Genomic DNA, 19,231 nt, shown 5'->3' on the forward strand with positions numbered 1-19,231 from the left:
CTTCATCGTAAAAAGGATGAATAAACGACTAAAAAGAGTAGCTATTTTTAACGTTAGACATTCAAGTTTACTGTTATGAAGGAGTGAAAGAGAGGGTAGAGGTATGTGGATCCTAATTGAGAAGACAGTCAAAGAAGAAGGGAGGTAATAAAGGGATGCTTGCCAGGTTTGGGACACATCCACCACTACAGGTTTGCTACTGGACGAGTTCCTTACCCTCGAGTGGACATTGGGAAATTTAGTAATATTATTCTTCTTTAGTGCTAGATAAAGAGAAGACAAAGTGGAGGTTAGAAATGGAGGAGGAGGCTGACCACAGCATGTCAGCCCGACATATTCACACCGGCTTTGCTAAGACAGCACTGTGAGAGCAAAGCAGTGGCAGCAGGCTGCATGGGGGCGGGGGCGGGGGCAGAGGAGGCAGAGGAGGGGGGGGGTAGGAGAGGAGAAAGAGCAGGAGTGTTAAGAGGAAGGAGTAGAGGATCAAAGCTTCTATCTTTTCTTTCTGTGTTATAAACTCAGGCTGCTTTGCGGAGGCGCTACCAGCAGGACAGAGAAAGAGCCCGCTTCAAACTTCCAGTACAAGGCAGATGTGAACTGAAACAAACACAGCAGGATTCTTACATTCAATAGCAGATACACCAAAACGCAACCAAAGCATGCAAGCCTCCAGAGGAATGGATTACTAATACATAATTACTATAAACAAGTGGAAGCCGGGCTGCAGGTTAGTAGCACACACACAGTGCAAAGAGATACCAAAGAAATAAAGAGTGCTGCAATGTAAGTGAGTATTCATATGAAGAAGTCATGCAGAGTGTTGGTGAGCCAGACTCATCACAGTGAGGTGAGCGGTCAGCAGGAGCAGGCAGAGCGCGTGGGCTAACAGTGAGATCAGGGATGCATTGTGGGAAAGAGATTAAGCAATCAGCATGCGAGAAGCTGTAACAGTAATGATATGTGATAACAAACATCCATTAATCATTAAAACACACAGGAGAGCAAGTTATAATGCCACAGGCACTTGGAAGATCTGTCATACTGCCATCATGACTACTGACTCATGAATATTATATATACAGAAACACTTTATTAAATTAGATCTAACCAGTGAAAACTGTATATTATTTGATTTATGAGTATGTGTTTGTTTACAATCAGTGACCACTAGATGGCAGTATGCAGCTAAGCACTTGAGAAAAATTACTCCACTAATTGTAATCTCCTGTCAGTGCAGATAAGGGTAACCTTGGAGACCGTTTCCTCTGTGACATTATAGTTTGCCATGGTTGATAAAAAATAAATGATGATAAATGAGGTGTCACACTTCATGCAGGTGGGCAGAGAAACTGTTATACCGACACCACGTCATTGTAAGGAGGGAGAAAACATGTGAACACACACAAACACACACACACACACAAAGGCGTGTGTGTAAAAACCATGAGATCGGACTCAGTGCACAGTTGGGTCCAAAAGTGTGAGGGGAGGTGTGTGACGGTTTGAAAAAGGGAGGAAATGTATCAAGAGGCATGCAAGGGAGGAGGAGAGAGAGACATAAAGAAGAAAACGTTTTGTTCCAGCAACCTTAGAGAAGAGAGAGAGTTCTACAAGCTTAGTAATGGTACTCCTCATTGAGGGCGGGCTCGCAGAAGAACCGAGAGCCGCGCTTGGCGGTGCGGGCGGTAAAGGGCACTGTCTTCAGAACTGCATCGAGAACAAGGAGGACAACAGCCAGAACAAGACAAACACAGTATAAGAGAAGCAGACTCCTACAGGTTTTAGCACTGGTTAGCGCTAAGCAATATACAACAACAGCATCGGGAGGGGCCGGGCTAAGTGTCTTTATGGGAGTTCATTCTAGCAGTTAAGGCTCCACTGAAGGGACTGAAACAAACTTTACCATTCACTTATTCTGGCTTTGTCTGTTAATATACATCAAAGTTATATTGTTACAGAGATAACACTAACAAACATTAACATTATTCCTGTGGTGGAAAAAGTCTGAAGGTCGTGTTAAGCCACAGCTCAATGTAAATATACTCCTTTTTTTAAGTAAAATGTTCTTAAAATAAATTCTACTACTGTCCATGTCAGTTTAATCGCCCCTCAGAAGGCTCAAGATGTATTCATTTACATCTGATTAAATAATATTGTACGATTTAGTCCCATCCCGGCCCCGTCTATGTACAGTGTTACAAAGCAATGACAGAGCAGACAAGATAAGCAATGATCATAGAACACATTGAGCTGAGTGTCAGTGCATGTTTGTACTCATCAGGTTACCCTTTAGTTCTCAAACATCTGACAGAGCCAAAGTCATTGAGTTAGTTGGTTTAGATTCCCCTTGTTAATGACTGAATGTATGGCATTAAAGAGGACCTTCATGCAGAGTGCCCTGTACTTTGAGTGTGTGTGAGAGAGTGTGTATGAATGAAGGGAGAGCATCCAGGCCTGTGTGTCGTTACCCGTGATGATGTCCTCTATCGCTCCATCTTTGCCTTCGTAGACATGGCGGCTGTCTTTCACCTGTTTCTTCCTGAGCTCCTGGATCAGCTCTTGCTGCTGCCGCTTGCCCCCCTTATGAGGAGACTGAGGGGAGACATTGTTAAGCATTTATTAATAAGTTATACTCTGAGTCACAAGTCAGTCATTTCTACAAGTGATTCTGCCACTCGTAATTTCCCTCGGCTCAGATCATAGTTCTTTTGCTTGAAACATCCTCTGTAAGTTAGTGCATGTGTAAGTTCATTAAACCATTAAGGGAAGTTAACGGCTGATCCTGAGTCAGTGTGATGTGGCTCAGCAGGGCGTCAGACCCAGATATAACTGTACCCGGCAGGCTCCGCTAATCCTGTGATCAGGAGGAGGGAGGATGAAGAGGTAAGGGGAGGAAGAGGAACCGGCTTACCTTCTGCTCACTGTGATCCACTGTGGCCTCATCAAAAACAGGGCAGAGGGTATAGGGAGGGAGGGGATGTGAGAGAATAGAGGAGGGGGGTTAAGGGAATGACTTACCTTGGTGTCTTCCTCCATCATGGCCTCCTGTTCTAAAAGCTTCTCCATCAAAATCTGCTCCTGTCTCTTTTTATGCTCATTGTCCTCTTCTGCTTGCTGAGGAGATGAAAAGAAAATGTCACAGTTAAGAAATGTTGAAATATACAACTGTGTACGTTGCAGCAAAGTATGCTGCTGAGATGATATGAGAAACTCAAACGATGCATGTGCTGCTCAAGCTGAGATTCTATTTCATAAATGTGATTAATGGAGTCCTTACTGTTAGGATTAGAAGAGCACTAAAACATGGTGGGATGTTTTTGTTTTAAGTTTGACTTTAGATTTGTGTCGAAGAAACGGGCTTCTCTTTGTATCCCCACACTGACCCTCCCTAGACGCTGCGGTGACTTAAAGGGGAACTCTTCCAATTGTACACTTCAAAGACTGTTTACAGGTCTTGGGGAGTACTACTGTGAGGGAAAAAGTGATATAAGCCTTTTGTGGCCACAAAGACAGCTAACGGGATTCTAGCGATGTCCCTGAAGGCAGCGTCGTTTGGGGCTGAAGACTACAAGCTTAGAAAATGACAGAAATCAGGGGGTGTAAAGAAAGAAAGTGTATCATTCCTGTAGCCTGCTCCTCATCTCTACTTGAGGATATGTTTGGCCACTTCTAGCATAGCTCAGCTGAATAAAAGACTGTCCAATATGAGTTTGAGGTTATCAAAGTATTGTTGGAGTCTTCTTTAAAGTAGGATGTGTCATTTTGTGTCACTCCTATGAGGGATGCTTATGGAACTCACCCTGTAAGCCCTAATAAATCGCACAAACACGGGGAAGAAGACGGAGGGTGGCGTGGTTTTGGAGTTCTCCCCGAAGAACTTCACTGCCTCGTCAAAGGCATCCTTTCAAAGACAGACAGTTGACTTGGTTAGAAAACACTTCACTACAATAAAAAAAGCGATAATAATTAATGTTTATATTACCTGTGCAATCTTGGCATCCTCCTGCAGCTTCTTCAGCTTGTTCTCATTGTGTGTGATGAAGTCTTTGAGCATGGTGTTGTGTCCGTGCATGCTGTACTCTCTCTTGGTCAGCTCCATGCCTCTCTGCAGCTCCCTCACATCCATCAGGACGTTGTCCAACGACACTGTGAACAAAAGCAGACATAGATGAGTACACAGGAAACTATGTGTGATAGGCAGCAAACACATCTGACCGTCCAGCTCACCTGCTGCAGCTTTCTCCACGTAGTGCAGCTCGTTGTAGAAGAGAGCAACCTGAGAGTACTTCTCTTTGACTACGTTGGCTATGTAGTGTAACAGCGTTAGCTTGCGGTCTGTCGACTTGGTGTCGAGTAGCTGTAGAAGAAAACAACAAACTTTAGAAAACGTCTGTGCAGAAAAAGGGAAAGGCTTTAAACTCACAGAGAGGGAACTGACCAAGTCTAAACTTTGCAGCTTGAATCCGTACACTGCTCCTCTCTTGCTGCTGTTCATGTAGTTCCCGAGGGCCAAGATGATCTGCAGAACAAGAGAGAACACTGTAAGCTAAACCTTGCAATCATTTCAACATTAACTTCAGTCCACACACAAATGATTGATTTACCTCTAGAATTTTCTTCAGCTTCTGTGACGACTTGATCGAAACAGAAGCTGCAATGACTGCATGGATTTGCTGTGGGGGAAACAAAGAGGAAGGCATGAGAAGATTTGCATTCACTTTCTATAGTCACCCCAAAATAATGCCCCACTTTTTGTATAGATATAAAAGGGTTAGAGATCCCAGTTCTCACCGGCGTGAGCATCTGAATGCTCTCACTGAAGTTCCCGATGAACGCCATGATGGTCATCTTATTCATGAGCCTCTCGATCTTGCTGAACTGCATCATGAAGCGGTCCTCGCCCGTCAGGCTCTCCAGCGGTTTGCGCTCCTTCTCAAACTGCCGCATGACTTTCACCTCATGCTCTGTGGGCTGGAAGCGCATCAGACACTCAACGTAGTCCACCGGCAGAGTGCGCAGGTCAAAGCTGAGAGAAGGGCAGAAAAAGACCATTTAATGCCATGTGGTGTTGGAGAAAAAGGAAAATGATTGATGATAGGAAAATAAAGTCACAACCAAATAAGAAAGTGAGAAACTTGTAAAAAAGTAAATTATTATATTTTCACAACATTTCAGGTAAAAAAGGTTCATCCAGAACTGCATTTATAATTAAAAACAACAATTATTACAATCTTTTACAATATCTTGTTTTTGTAAGAACACTAGAAGGATCTGGGTCTTTTATTTTGAAGGGGCTTACATCTGAATGGCCTTGGAGATCTCCTCGGGACTCTTGCCCACTTTCCTCAGTGTGATGGCCAGGTTCTTGGCTCTGTTGGAGTCCAGCAGCGTGATCTTGTTGGGCCCCTTCTGGATGACCTTCTGTTTGCTGGAGGTGAGGTCGATAGCCGGGCCCTGGGCTTTCGTCTTAAACATCTCCTCAAACTCGTCCACGTTCAGGTCCTAAAAGACGTGCATAAAGACTCTGTTAATGTTCTGTTGTCAGATGTGGACTAAAATGGCTGCTAACCGAGGGCAGACTCATACCTCGAGTATCCTCTCGTCATCGATCTCATTGAAGACCGTCCCGTTGATCTGGTTTGGTTTCAGGGCGACCCAGTTAAAGACGGGCATACGGAACTTTGTCTTGATGGGTTTCTTGATCTTAACCGCTGCACAGGAAACAGAAGAGTTAACACAGCGTCCTTAAACACTGAGAGTACACACACTCACATTCACACACGTGCAGGTGAAGGGGTGGACAGTGATTGGTGAGATGACCGTTTCAATTCGGAAAGGACACAACCCTACTACAAGTTGATCTATTTTGATTTTATTGTGAAAGAACGCTTCCTTAATTGAAACAAAATGAGGTCACTTGGTCAGCAGAGTGCAGCCTGTCGTTAGAAGAATACGTCTAAAGGGAACACCCTGTGCAGTGAATGGTATGCTGAGGATTTCCTGCACTATTTATCGCACAGATTATGGCTATTTGTGATTCACTGGAGCTGCACAGCGAGGTGGCGCCCTGCTTAGCCACAGAGACGAGGTGTCAGCAGGGACAGAGATAAGGCCGCCACGAGAAGGTAAACAGCATTCCAACTCTGGTGCTCTATCATCAGCGTGCCACAGCAGGTCCCTCTGTTTCAGCATGCAAACAACACTGAGATGTACTACTACATTCAGACAAACAAACACATACACTTTAACAAAACTACAGCAAGGTGTGAATCATGCAGGATTTTGAAATATGGTATTTTCATTGTTTGAAATCATCACAATTGTTCACAGGAAGTCTCAACGCGAGAGGAAAACAGCTGCATGACGAAATAATTCATGAAGTCAAAGTGCACAGATTGTTGTAATATGTGGTTCTGAAATGCTGCCAAGCTCATGTTAGAAAAAGAGATCATGTGTTTGAGAAACGTGAAAAAAAGGGCCATGAATTACACAAATGGGACTTTTTTTGTTTGCTTTCTACGGAGATACAAAGACTGAAAATACCATTTTCAAAAACTTGTGATAAAGGAAGGGAACAGAACAAAACACCGAACACGACAAGCAGAACCTACAGGAAAGTTTGATGGGTCCCTCTGGTTGGCAGAAAAAGAAACAATCCAAAGATAAATCGTTAAGAAATTGGCAGAGTTAGTGAGAAAGTACACATGCCCATCTCAAACACACAGTGAAGGATGCATTCGTTTCAAATCTAACTTAAAAGACTTTTATTTGACTGACTGACTGACTGACATCACTGTTTTGGATCTCAGGAAGTGTTGCTTACACACGCACGCATGCACACCCCGGGAAGTGCACCCACATCTACATGCAGTGGAGAAGTCTCAATGAGTCACATGGGGGTCTGACCTTTTATTGATCAATAATCTAAGCAGTAGCATGCCTTTTAGTACACTTGATAGGCAACGTTCATTTGGTAGGTTTCAGACACAAACACTGTCAACTGTCTCAACTCTGATGGGCTGATGGGATTGTACTTGTCTGCTATTTATTAAACATACAAATACATATAAAGACCAACGTTGTTGAACAAAAGGTAATCAGTTGCAAAAGGCTTATTAAAGCGACTAAAGCCACTAAAGCCTCCCAGCAGCACCTCCAGCCTTTCAAGTGTTTCAACCTTTAGAATGAGCAGCGGGGGAAAGCAGTTGGGAAATGAGTCTAATATAACTGAAAATAGCAAATAACACACACATAACTCACACAGAGACACACACCTGACTCAAGCGTGTATGAGACGACCTTACCTGCTAACCCAGAGTTCATGATGACAGTGGGCGTCCCACAGCCGGGCAGTGGGGGGGCTCCGGGAGGAGGCGGAGGAGGAGGAGGTGGTGGTGGTGCTGAGAACTGTGAGAGCGGGCCTGGTGGAGGAGGCGGAGGGGGAGGCGGGGGAGGAGGTGGGGGAGCTGCTGCTGCTGCAGGGATGGCTGACGGTCCGTTTGACACTAAGAGAGAAGAAAGACGCTCGATAACACTTTTCAACAGACATGCAAACTGTGTATATTATTTCAGCTTAGATGCTATTAAACTCATTTGAAACCCACATGTGCCGTTCAGTGGCAGTGGGGGGGCTGGAGGAGGTGGAGGTGGACCCGCTGATACGACCCCCATATGATTGGGACTGTAGGCAGCACCGTTCCCTCCCATCACAGCACCCGGCAGGCCCTCTGCCCCCGAGGGGGGGGAGGGCAGGATGGAGATGTCTCCGTCTCCCTTCTTGTGGATCTTGATGGTGCCTTGTCTCTCCAGCTCGTGGATCTTCCTCTCCAGGTTACTCTGCCGCTGGATGGCCTCGTCCTTCTCCTTCAGCACCAGCCGCAGCGAGTGCACCTGAGAGCTGGCGTCTTTGTACACTTCCTGTGTGTGAGATGGACCGACACAGTGAGTTAAGATTAGTTAAGGAAGTATTTTCTAACTCATCATTTGTGTTTAGTGTTTAGTGTGTGTAATAGTGAGTGTCTAATGGAAACCTAAAAGATACATGTGAGGTTGAGACTGACCCTGATCGATTCAAGGTCCTTGTTCCTTTGCATCAGCTGCTTCTCCAGCTCCACGATCTTTGACATGGCCTCATTCTCCGTGTCCAGCAGCTTCTCTGTCATCTAAAATGATGAATAGCCAGGAAATTAAGTTGTTGCGGTGGCAGCTTCCAACTAAATATGTTAACATAGACACCACATTTTGAAGACTTCAAAGTTCTAAATGTTACATAAAGTGTGTGTCCTTATATATAGAGTAGTTATTGAGGTAGATCGATCCTATATTCATCCCAAATTAGGAAATGATATTGTTATAGCAGCAATGTGTTCAGGCATTAAAATACTTAAAAGTTGAAATAAAGAATAAATATAATTAAATAAAAATGAACATAAACAGCAAATATATACATATCAACAGCAGAAAACTAAAATATCACAAAGAATACACTTTGAATGCTCAACATTAAATATATTGTAATTGCCAACATGGTAGCAGCATCCAACTCAATATGTTAACATAGACTACAGATTTTAAGGAATTCTAAGTGTCCTTATAAAGTGAGCACTCTGTCTTTTTAAAGTGTCTGGCAGTTAAGGGAAAGCATGAGATCATAGTAAGTCCCAGGCTCTCACATGTGACATGTTCTCCTCCAGCTCCTCCACACGCTCCAGCGCTGCGTTTTTGGTCTCTGCATCCTCCAGAAGGGCTCCCACGTCAAACACGTTGTCCAAGTAGGCCTGGATCTGCACCTGCAGCTTGTCACTCTCTGTGTGCTTTAGTTTCTGGAGAAAAGTAAAGATATGATAACATTCAGACAGTTGGGGAGTGAGAGGTGGGAGACATTTGCTTCTTCAGTTCACCGCACTAAGCCGACATCTCAAACCCCGAAGCTAGCATTGATCTCCTCTGAGACGAGGAGTTAAAGAACTGACAGATATTTCTTCTGAGGTCATGGAAAACACACTATTGACTGCTTCTCTGTGTAACGACAACCTCTGCTCTGTCTGGGCTGAATATCAAGAGCGGGAGTGTTTGGTCTGTCTGTGAATGTTCCTACAGCATTACGTCTCAACTCACGTCTAAGTAGTCGTCCAGACACAGCTTGGTGAAGTCGAACTGTAGGTGAACTCTGAAGTTCATGTCCTCCACTGAGTGCACAACTATGTTGATGAACTGCATACAGGCCACCTGTGGAATAACAACAGAAGAAAGAGTGAACTAGTGAACTGCAGAACAGGTTTTTTTAAATCATGTCAATCATATACAATCATATAATGTGTGTGTGTTAATGACACTGTGAAATGACGTAATGCTTACTATCACATCTAAGGCCTTTAAATATGGCTTCCACTGACATTGTGTGTATAAAGCTTTATTATTATAGCTGCTTTGCGGGTAGAGAAGCTTATCTGGCAGATAAAGAGGATCTGAACAAACTAATTAACAAAAAGAGCCAGTTCGACTCCATGGGAAGCTGTGTAAACAGATCCAGGAGGCTCTTCTTCCCACAGTGTGTGATGCACACACACTTCTTCTCACCCTGACATGGCCTAATGAGCTATCGGAAAGAAGCTCTGTTGTCGCTGTGTGACATGGCAGCTTTGACAGAGTCTGTTTGCTTTACTGCTGCTGTCAGACGACGGCCTATCAAGGGACTGTGAGTGGCCTTGTGAGGTGAAGTCCTTCACACACAGCATCGGTTGGATTTCACTCACGCGCACATGCAGTGTTGGCCTCTTATCAATTAAGACACTTAGATGGACACACACATTGAGTAAAATACGGTCCAAGTTGGCACTTTCTTCACAGCGTCTTTTAATCTTATCTGCCAGAGCAATTAGCACTCTTCTGCCTGGAGAGGACAGACTTGGCAGAGCTTATGGTCACTCCAGTTTGATGCGCCACATATCTGCGGTTTGTGCAGTGAGGACTTAAATTAGAGGGCTCTTTCAAAGACTGATAGCCGAGTGTGTATCTTCAAAGTGGAAGCAAAGCTGCACTCTTTGTTGGGTTATTGTTCAGTTGTGTTTAAAATGTCTATATTTCATACCATGAAGTCGATGTTGTTGTCCTCGTTTTTGAAATACTCCATCAGCCTCTCAAACCGCTGTGTCTCGATACACACCTGCAAAAAAAAACACATCTCACTTATTCTATGTATTGCAGTTTAGGTGTAGAGAGCAACCAGAAGGCATTTATGCACCAATCACTGCCTGAGACAAAAACATTTTTCATTTGTGCTTTAACTTTTGTGATACACACAGTGACACTAGATGAATGCTTTCCCATCAATATTAACGAGAACTGTTACGTCATGGTCCATTTAATATTTAACATCGCCAATCCCAGTCAGAAAACCAGAGGTTATCATTATTTGGTGAAGATGAAAATAAAATGCTGCTTAATACATCACAGCTCAGATATTCATGACCTGCTGCATGTGATACAAACTTGTATCTCATGTACGTCGTAATTTCCCCATGCTTATCGGAACTGGAATTTGGGAGATTAAAAATAAAAAAGGAGAGATGCTCTGCAGATCAGACCGTTCATCTGGATGGCAATGAGGGAGATGGAGCATGATGAATAATTGAGAATGATGGGAGGGAGGAAGAGGAGGGTGCAATGTTTGAGTCTCAGCCCCTTCATCACTCACAGGGTATCAGATATCAAAGGGCTTTTTTAAAAATGGACCACCATAATGTGCCCTCAATTCACTGCAGAAAGATACGGAAATGTGAACGAGTTCTCAAATGCTTCCAGCAGCCTACACTATCATGACACAAAGTTTCATCTCATTAGTAGAGCTGCGTTCTCCCTTAGCCTTCTTCTCCTTCTAATGCCATTACCACTGAGATCAACACTCAATATTTCATTCAGGGCTGTAAATATTGCATTAACTGCAGTCGGCCGATTATTTGCGGGTCCTATGCTATAAAGTGTGGCTGTTAGCTCCAACGCCCTTCACACTCTTTCCTCCAGCAGCCAGAATACCTTATCCAGACAGACATGGGTCAGCCAAGGCTGTCTGTTGCGTATTTCTACTATTTTGAGCTTTGATGTATCTGCTAAATCTAGTTAACACACTTTTTTTCTCTGGTAGCCAAGTGTGTCCTGCTGTGCTATTCAGCTAAAGTATGTAATCTGTTGACAAAGAGCTCATTATATGATGCTATCCTGAGGAATCTGCTGCTCTCACATCTGCCGGCAAAGCATTCCTCCAGGGCTGAGTCACCGTTTGAAATGCACAGTCGAATGTAATGACATATCTGTCTCCTTAGACCCCACTTTCCCTCTCCGTGCAGCTCGTACCTCCTTAAAGTTGTCGAACGCAGAGAGAATAATTTCATGACCTCCTCTCACGAGACAAACTGCCGCCAGGAGCTCCAAGACTAGAGCTTTAGTTCTGCAAAACAGGGAGATAAATAAAGACGAGGATGGTTAGTAAATGACAGCCAGCACTGTGGCAACCTGTACTTTAACAACGCGGAAAACAGTGTGATTTAAGATCCTGCCAATGCTGAAGTTGTAGTTTGGATATATATGGGTGATAATTACAATGTCTATTATTTTGTGTATATATATATCCTATAAATATGAATTAGCCACATGAACTAACTCTTAGTAACTTGGAAAAAATAACTCTGTAGTGTCAAACTTGAGAGAAACAAAAGTATCTTATCCACTACATTAAAAGGCAAGTTTTAAAAAATGAACAGGCCCGTGTGTGTGTGTGTGTGTGTGTGTGTGTGTGTGTGTGTGTGTGTGTGTGTGTGTGTGTGTGTGTGTGTGTGTGTGTGTGTGTGTGTGTGTGTGTGTGTGTGTGTGTGTGCCCAGTCTCCAGTTCATTCATGCAGGATGTATCTGCCTGGATGAGATGATGTGACAGGTGATGCGAGCGGTTTCACATCCACTTTTGAGGAAATCCTTGAGCCTCTGGGCACAAAGTGCACACGCACACGCACACACACACAGTTTGCTGTCTCGGTGAGCAGCTGCCCGTGTGGTGGAGTGTGCCAGAGGTGCCCTGACCCGTCTGTCGGGATGAATGTGCCCGAGAGCTACAAAGAAACTCTCGCTCTGTTCATGTGCACTGAGACTAATGTTTGGACTCTGAATGTTCCATTATGGGTTGGGGTCTGTTGGTATTATATCTGGATTTGTTGAGCTCTAAATGCTATACAATTCCTTTGAGTGAGATATTTTATGTGTCTTTCTTGACAGGAAAAGAAAAGAAAAGAGCAACGTAAACAAATCCAAACACGGAAATAATAATGGAAATTGTGATTTTCAGTTTAACTTACCTTGGGTTTTTGTTGTTGAGACTTAGTGCGATTTCATTCACAGCATGTGGGTGGGACATGACCATGTTGAAGCCATACTAGGAGATGAAGAGCAAACAAGACGGAGAGAGACAGATACAAATAAGCTAATTGACAGAGAGGAAGAGCAGGAGGTGCATCCCCCTGCATAATAAATGAAACGTGGAGCATTAGCAGTGGGACAAATTGAATTTGACTGCAGTTAGATAAGTGTGCTTTAGTCCAGAGGGACATGCCGTCTGTGTGCACAGGACTGACCTGGTAATTCATGATAGCACGCAGGCACATGATGCAGACGTGGACATCATCTTTCTTGCAGACCAATCTGGAGTTTTTCAGAGTTCTCCGGCTCGGCAGTGTGTTGGAGCTAAAAAAACAAAAGATAGAAAAGACAAAAGACAGTTAGTGATGAGAGGAACATTTTTTACCAAAATAAAAAGGGACAACCTTTGAGTTTCTGAACACAAACAAGAGTGCACGAGGCCCGGATAAATAAGAAAACAGATGCTATTTGTGAATGAGTCTCCATCACACACCACCTACTTCACATAGGGAGGCTGTTAAACTGCCACACCACGTTACATTAACACACACAAAGACCATATAATCTACAGCCTTCGCCAGGGGCAACAGGATGCCCCCTTTCAATTGTTTTAAGTGTATGTCCTTAACAAAGATCACTTATGGCTAACACAATAGAAGCAAGTCATTTGCATGCAACACACTGACTGTGCTGCTTTGTGTGGACGAAAACAAGGCATTTTTTTTCTCCTGGTGCAACTCTCACAATAAGAAAAAGAATGCTAGAGCAGCAGTATTACTGAATGATATGCAGAGCCAGTCAGAGCTAAACGGTTTATTTTCAGACTTTTGTCACGAGGTTCAATCACCGCCCTGAGTTCTGGGGGAAAATGTGTCTTCAGGCTACTGATAGACACGGCTCCCATGCCTAAAGGCCTGACTTTGCTGTGTGTGTGTGTGTGTGTGTGTGTGTGTGTGTGTGTGTGTGTGTGTGTGTGTGTGTGTGTGTGTGTGTGTGTGTGTGTGTGTGTGTGTGTGTGTGTGTGTGTGTGTGTGTGTGTGTGTGTGTGTGTGTGTGTGTGTGTGTGTGTCAGCAGTTCAAAGACAGATGTAGAACTATTTTTGAATCATGAATGTTTGTTGATGTACAACATGTTTCAGTTAACCATGTCTTAAAAATGTTGTCTAATGTTTACTTTGTTAGTTTGTATGTCATTTAAATAATAAGCATTCTACTTGTTATGTTAAGCAGGATGTGGCAACAATCCTAAAAAAGGTGTTCTTCCGGTAATACACATCCAAACGGAGGCGTGGCACAATTTTGAGGAAATGAGTAACAATATTTCTTAGTCTCAAAGTGATGATAAATGACTATGCAATATGTTACACCTTGACCTGCTTTGACTTGTCTGAAATTGCTCAACTAAACTTTTATATCAAACACTGCAACTTGAATATGACTCCAAGCAGGAAAGGAGTTGAAAACTGAAGGAAGAGGAGAGCTGAGTAGACAGCTTTATTCTCTTCAATCACAGAATCCTTCCCTGAATGTGAATATTTAATGTAACTTCCCAAAACAGCTTGTGCACAACAAATAACACCACAGGACAACACCGAATACTACATGTATAAATATAAGATACAGGTCTAACACAGCTATGTATTTCCAGCACATTCCATACCGTCGTATTTCAGAGCACTTTGGACAGCTCAGTGTGCTTGGTGTCCTTCAAGATGGCAGTTTGAAGAAGACATATACAAGTATTAATTTGACACCCATTGGATCTTACATTATTCTAAATCAAAGCTAAGCTAAAGCGAGATAAGCACAATAAGGGACAAATATTCTGTATTATGGATATTAAAGAATTTATAAACCACAAGAGCAAATGCTTCAAAAACTATTAGCAGAAATCCAAAATACAGAACATGGTTAGAGCAGAGGCTACCTAAGCCTAGTAAAAGCCTTCACTTTTATAGGGCTTTTGTTGAAACTAGGCTAGCTTCTGCACAGAATGGCATTTAGGGAGCCACACAAGCAGCACACAGGCACAGAGGCAAGAACAATGAGGGAAGAAAAACCCATTTGCTCCGAGGAGAGGAGAATTCAGTCTTGAGCGCGGGAGGGGAGGCTGGCAGTACAAATAATTCACATCCCCGACACAGACAGCGGGACAAATAAACTGGGCCGCACTAGCAGGGAGGTATAAAGTACAATGAGGCAGGGGAATTTTGTGTGTGTGTGTGTGTGTGTGTGTGTGTGTGTGTGTGTGTGTGTGTGTGTGTGTGTGTGTGTGTGTGTGTGTGTGTGTGTGTGTGTGTGTGTGTGTGTGTGTGTGTGTGTGTGTGTGTGTGTGTGTGTGTGTGTGTGTGTGTGTGTGTGTGTGTGTGTGTGTGTGTGTGTGTGTGTGTGTGTGTGTGTGTCTTGGGAGGGAGCAGGGATGCAGGGTAAAGCTGCAGAGAACTGTGAGCCAGCAAGGTGAGAGACCTGCCTGCTGTTGATGACTGGCAGACAGAGGAGCAGATGACTATAGAGGAACACCAGGACAGAGCAGAAGAGACAGTCAGGCTCACTGAAGACACTGTTACACACACTGCAGATGCTGAGGATACAAGGGTACATCCGGAGGAAGCAAATGTGTGGGTGATAATCTGATATGGGCCAATATTGATAATATAGTTGTAACAATTAAAAAAACAATGAGTTCAAGAATAAATATGTCCTGATGATGATTAAACAAGCCATCACTGTCTGGAAATCATTGCGGATTAAAACATGTCATGATAGCTTAAATAGTGTAATAGGTGCGGCTTTCATATCTAAGACTATCTACGACTGATTGCAAACTCTAAATAGATCAAAAACACTAACACAGGAGAGCAAAGGAGAACAAAAATACCTGAATGCCACATTTACTTATTTCACATGTGTTACTTAAAGTACTTTTGAGACAATAGGCAATGGAAAATAAGTTTTGATTACCATTGTTAGAAATTAAAATCAATGTTTTATGGCATAATGTACCTTAAACATACCATCAGTTGAAATGCTATTTTATTCGGAAGTTCTCAATACCAAGCTTTTATTTTGAAAATCCTTCATGACGACATTCAGGACTACCGTCCATTAGTATCATTAAAGTGGCTATTGACGCCGTTAACATGTATTACATATAAAGTTATGAAAGAGATAAGGAGGAGAAAAGACATGTGGAAGTAAGCAATGAATGTAAAATGTCGAAATCCTCTGTTTAACGCAATATCGGACACAGAAGAACGAGGGGGGAAGTCCCCCTACGTCACCACAGCCCCCAGAGAGGAGGAGCAAACAGCCAGCAAGGGGGAAAGACGAAGGCTTGTGAGGTCTCTGGCTGCCACTGCGAGAGCGAGAAGAAGCTGCAGCCTTTCTCTCCTCACTGAACCATCTTCTGCTTGTACCATTACCGCACTTTTTATTAATTAAAGTATACATTTGAACCTTCTCAGAGACTCAATTAGTCTCTTTTTTAAAGCTTCTCTCCTGAACGCGAGAATAACGAACATAGATAACACCATGCAAGGATAATACTAAAGAGGCATGTGCCTCATTGGATCAATGGTGCTCTGTGTACAGTGTGTTCAAGTTAACCGAAGTCATAGTGGGTGCTGTACTGAAACATCAAAGGCATGACATGGAGGATTAGTGAAATAATGCACAAATTAATGGGATTTATTCTTCAGAGCATACATTAGCATCAACTTAAACATTAACTTCTGTGAAATCTTCTGCTCGGGATTTGGAGTTAATATGTTTTTTTGGTGTTCATAAAAAACAAAACAGACTTGGTCCTTGAACAGATGTTTCAGTCTGTGTTTGACAATCCTAAAAACCTAGACAAAGAGAGTTTGCCTTATGCTGCAGAAATGTGTCTTAAGCCATCTAAAGTCTTACAGACCTCATGACTACATAAAAGGGCTGCTGAGGCATCATATGGTGTGACTGGATGCTCCAGATAAACACTTGGTACAGTAAACTACAAACACAGAAATCACACAAACACACATGGGCATTGGTAAATCTTCTTAACCATCAATGTGTGTGCTTATTTACCGTATCGTGGAATGTCGCCCAGCTCGTGTGATGCCATTCCCACTGAGAGACGACGGCAGGGTGCCTCCTCCATGCAGGTCTTCTATAGAGCGGCTCCAGGGCTTTGACTTGTCCATAGGAGCATCTGGGTTGTTCTCCACACAGTCTCCATCAAACCTGTTGCACCAAGTAAACAACACATATAATAAGAAACTACTCAGTATGCATTCACTTGCCAATAGTTCAAGCTTTATTGAAGCCATTACAATATGGTTTTTTGAAAACAATAAAAACATTGGTAATATATCAATAATTGTGTGTTGTTTTTAGTAAATGTCTATAAGGTCTGATTTTACACCTTAAAACAAACTTTATATGAAACGTAACAGTAAAACATTCAACAAAGTTACCAGAAATATTTATTGAATAACATCACTGTATTATTGCCTGGCATTCATAAAAGTACCTTTTAGCTACAGTAGCTAACTAGCCTAGCTAAGACAAATAACTAGCTAAGCTCAACTAACCACACACTTCTGTCTGTAACATGAGCAGCTAACATAATTAAATATAAATGTATATATAAATAGAGACATAGACAAATTACCTATTAGTCCCATATAATGTATCTCACATATTGGTCTCGTGCTAATGTGTGCCAGGAGAGGTGAAATGTTCTCGACTCCAGTGCTAACGCTAACATTTCAGGTTTTTGGTTTAGAAATAATAGTTAGGCTGAGTGTCTCAGGTTTTGTTGTACTTGGCAGAAACATTGGAAAGAGCTGGTAGTTACAGCATACCTGCTACGATCCATTTCACTTTTTAGACTGGTCGTTTCCATGACCTTTATACTGCAGTGGTGGTACTGAGGGTAAACACACTTTTACGGCTAACCATTCATAATGTGGACAGACCATAATAACATATGGTGAATTAGGGAGGCTGAATTAACAATTTAACTGCCTGGTTCTTTGGCCCTGAACAGGGACCTTGTGACTGACTAATAATCACACCATTAATCCATGAATAGAAGCCTATGGTTGGTACAATACAACGTGCCAATGTGTCAGCAATTGGCCTCGAGTGACTCAGTGTTTCTGACAAGCAGGCAGCAGAAGCAGCAGCATTAGTGGTGGTGGAGATGCATCAGCGGCTGTGCAGAATAGCAGCATTGTGCCACTTGTGAGTTCTGCATATAGACTATAGTTAGTTGGAAAAAAAGTGCTGGTAGTGACTTACGTGACGGCATACTGTGCAAAAGAAAGATACTCCACCAGCACGTCCAGGCCTTTGTTATCCTCATTTAGGAATTCCCTCACCCACCTGAAGAGAAAGAGAAACACAAAAGTTTATCAGCAAACAAAGTCTTACTAAAATACATTTTAGAAGGGACACACCTTCAAAACAACCAGAACCAGAATTGTTTAATATTGGGGGCTTTGCAGTTGAATGGATTTCAAAAGCTCATTGCTGTTGGGTTAATCTTAGCTTAAAAACTCATTCTCTGAGTCTGGAAAAAAACACATGTTTTTAAAAACAGAACATTTAAAGAATGTTATATTCTTTTTACTTGTATGTTACCTGCCAAGAAACCCAGGCATGTTTTTATTAGCATGCGTGCTCATGTGAATATTTAACATGTCTAGCAATTGACATGCCTGTCATTCAGCATTTAAAAAAAGACAAAATGCACCAAAATAAATAATACAGCAAAAGTACTGCTGTTACAATAACGTTGAGATATTTTTTAAGTGCCTTTTTGTTTAGCATAATGTGTTATAATATTCTATGCAGGCTTTAACCATACCCGACATTGGTATACAGATGTTTTCAGATTATTCTCCCTCTCTCTCCCTGCATGTCTCCCTCCCTTTGCCAAGAGGAATTGTAATGACCCGTTTGACCGGCTCAAAGCAGCAAACATATCCAGCATGGAAAAGCCCAGGCATCCGAACACATACAGAATCTCATTATTGAGTTTACTCTGTTGCCGTTTCTCTAACCTCACACATAGTTTGCAACTGTTGTAAAGACATGCCATCAGAATGATCAAAAGCCCATTCTCACCTCTCTTTACAGAGACTGAAGTGGGCCTTTCTAAGGCAAAGCTCCCGCTACAGTTGGCATGTGCTGTTCTCTCTCCATATTTATAAGCAGAGCGAGTGGAATCACAGAACATCTTTATTTAAATCGCATCCTATGAGGGTGCCATTTACTGGAGACCCAACGGCTTCAATAGGCCTGATTGCTCAGTGATTAGAGACATTTAGAAGACATAAACATAATGACAAGCGGGTGGGCTTGAGTGGTATTGATCAGATGAAGATGTAAGGTTAAACTGCTTTAAAAATCCAATAGCTGTTTCTTTATTAGCTCCCCTGTGGTGTAACTATATGGGAGTGAGTAACTCTAACGAGAGCGTCCAGTAAAGCGGTGCCTGGTGGGGCCTTTAAAAAGGGCTTGTCGGGACACATGGTAATCATTACCACAGGACACTAACTAACAATCCTCCCATTCACCAAATGTTGTTGACCACTGAGCAACATGTGAGGAGCTGGGGGTATATTCAGCAGTGCTTGTACAGGGACAATCTACCCTTTATACATTGCCTACATGATAGATATATTTCTCTGTTTAACCTCTGAAAAGAAGCAGACGTTATTCACTGTCTGAGTGGGTGACATCTTGCTCCCTTGCCAAGCCCTCCTATCTCAATCTCACTCCCTGTCATTGCCATTGTGGTAGCACTTGGTCTAATCTAGATTATTTATGTGATCTA

General features: G+C 42.7%; 1 protein-coding gene across 4 annotated transcripts in view; it reads right to left on the reverse strand.

Annotated features, from left to right (window-relative positions):
* Positions 1–19,231, reverse strand: part of fmnl2a (formin-like 2a) — a 47,319-nt gene that overhangs the window by 2,064 nt on the left and 26,024 nt on the right. Inside the window, exons 5-27 of one of the 4 annotated variants that reach the window (XM_034110637.2) lie at positions 17,692–17,775; positions 16,474–16,629; positions 12,621–12,729; positions 12,345–12,421; positions 11,353–11,446; positions 10,091–10,165; positions 9,118–9,228; positions 8,673–8,822; positions 8,061–8,162; positions 7,605–7,917; positions 7,305–7,505; positions 5,587–5,711; positions 5,300–5,502; positions 4,792–5,026; positions 4,605–4,673; positions 4,439–4,519; positions 4,228–4,357; positions 3,983–4,146; positions 3,800–3,901; positions 3,019–3,114; positions 2,469–2,592; positions 1,588–1,707; positions 193–263 (exon numbers count right to left, since the gene is read on the reverse strand). In XM_034110637.2, the coding sequence (XP_033966528.1) occupies positions 1,616–1,707; positions 2,469–2,592; positions 3,019–3,114; positions 3,800–3,901; positions 3,983–4,146; positions 4,228–4,357; positions 4,439–4,519; positions 4,605–4,673; positions 4,792–5,026; positions 5,300–5,502; positions 5,587–5,711; positions 7,305–7,505; positions 7,605–7,917; positions 8,061–8,162; positions 8,673–8,822; positions 9,118–9,228; positions 10,091–10,165; positions 11,353–11,446; positions 12,345–12,421; positions 12,621–12,729; positions 16,474–16,629; positions 17,692–17,775 (2,893 nt within the window). In that variant the 3' untranslated portion in view covers positions 193–263; positions 1,588–1,615. Of the gene's footprint in view, positions 1–163; positions 264–1,587; positions 1,708–2,468; positions 2,593–3,018; positions 3,115–3,799; positions 3,902–3,982; positions 4,147–4,227; positions 4,358–4,438; positions 4,520–4,604; positions 4,674–4,791; positions 5,027–5,299; positions 5,503–5,586; positions 5,712–7,304; positions 7,506–7,604; positions 7,918–8,060; positions 8,163–8,672; positions 8,823–9,117; positions 9,229–10,090; positions 10,166–11,352; positions 11,447–12,344; positions 12,422–12,620; positions 12,730–16,473; positions 16,630–17,691; positions 17,776–19,231 lie in introns of those variants that run through there. The other 3 variants (XM_034110635.2, XM_034110636.2, XM_034110634.2) reach the window with 3 other exon arrangements.

The sequence above is a fragment of the Pseudochaenichthys georgianus genome, chromosome 21 (genome assembly GCF_902827115.2).
Source record: "Pseudochaenichthys georgianus chromosome 21, fPseGeo1.2, whole genome shotgun sequence".
In the NCBI taxonomy this organism is placed as follows: domain Eukaryota; kingdom Metazoa; phylum Chordata; class Actinopteri; order Perciformes; family Channichthyidae; genus Pseudochaenichthys; species Pseudochaenichthys georgianus.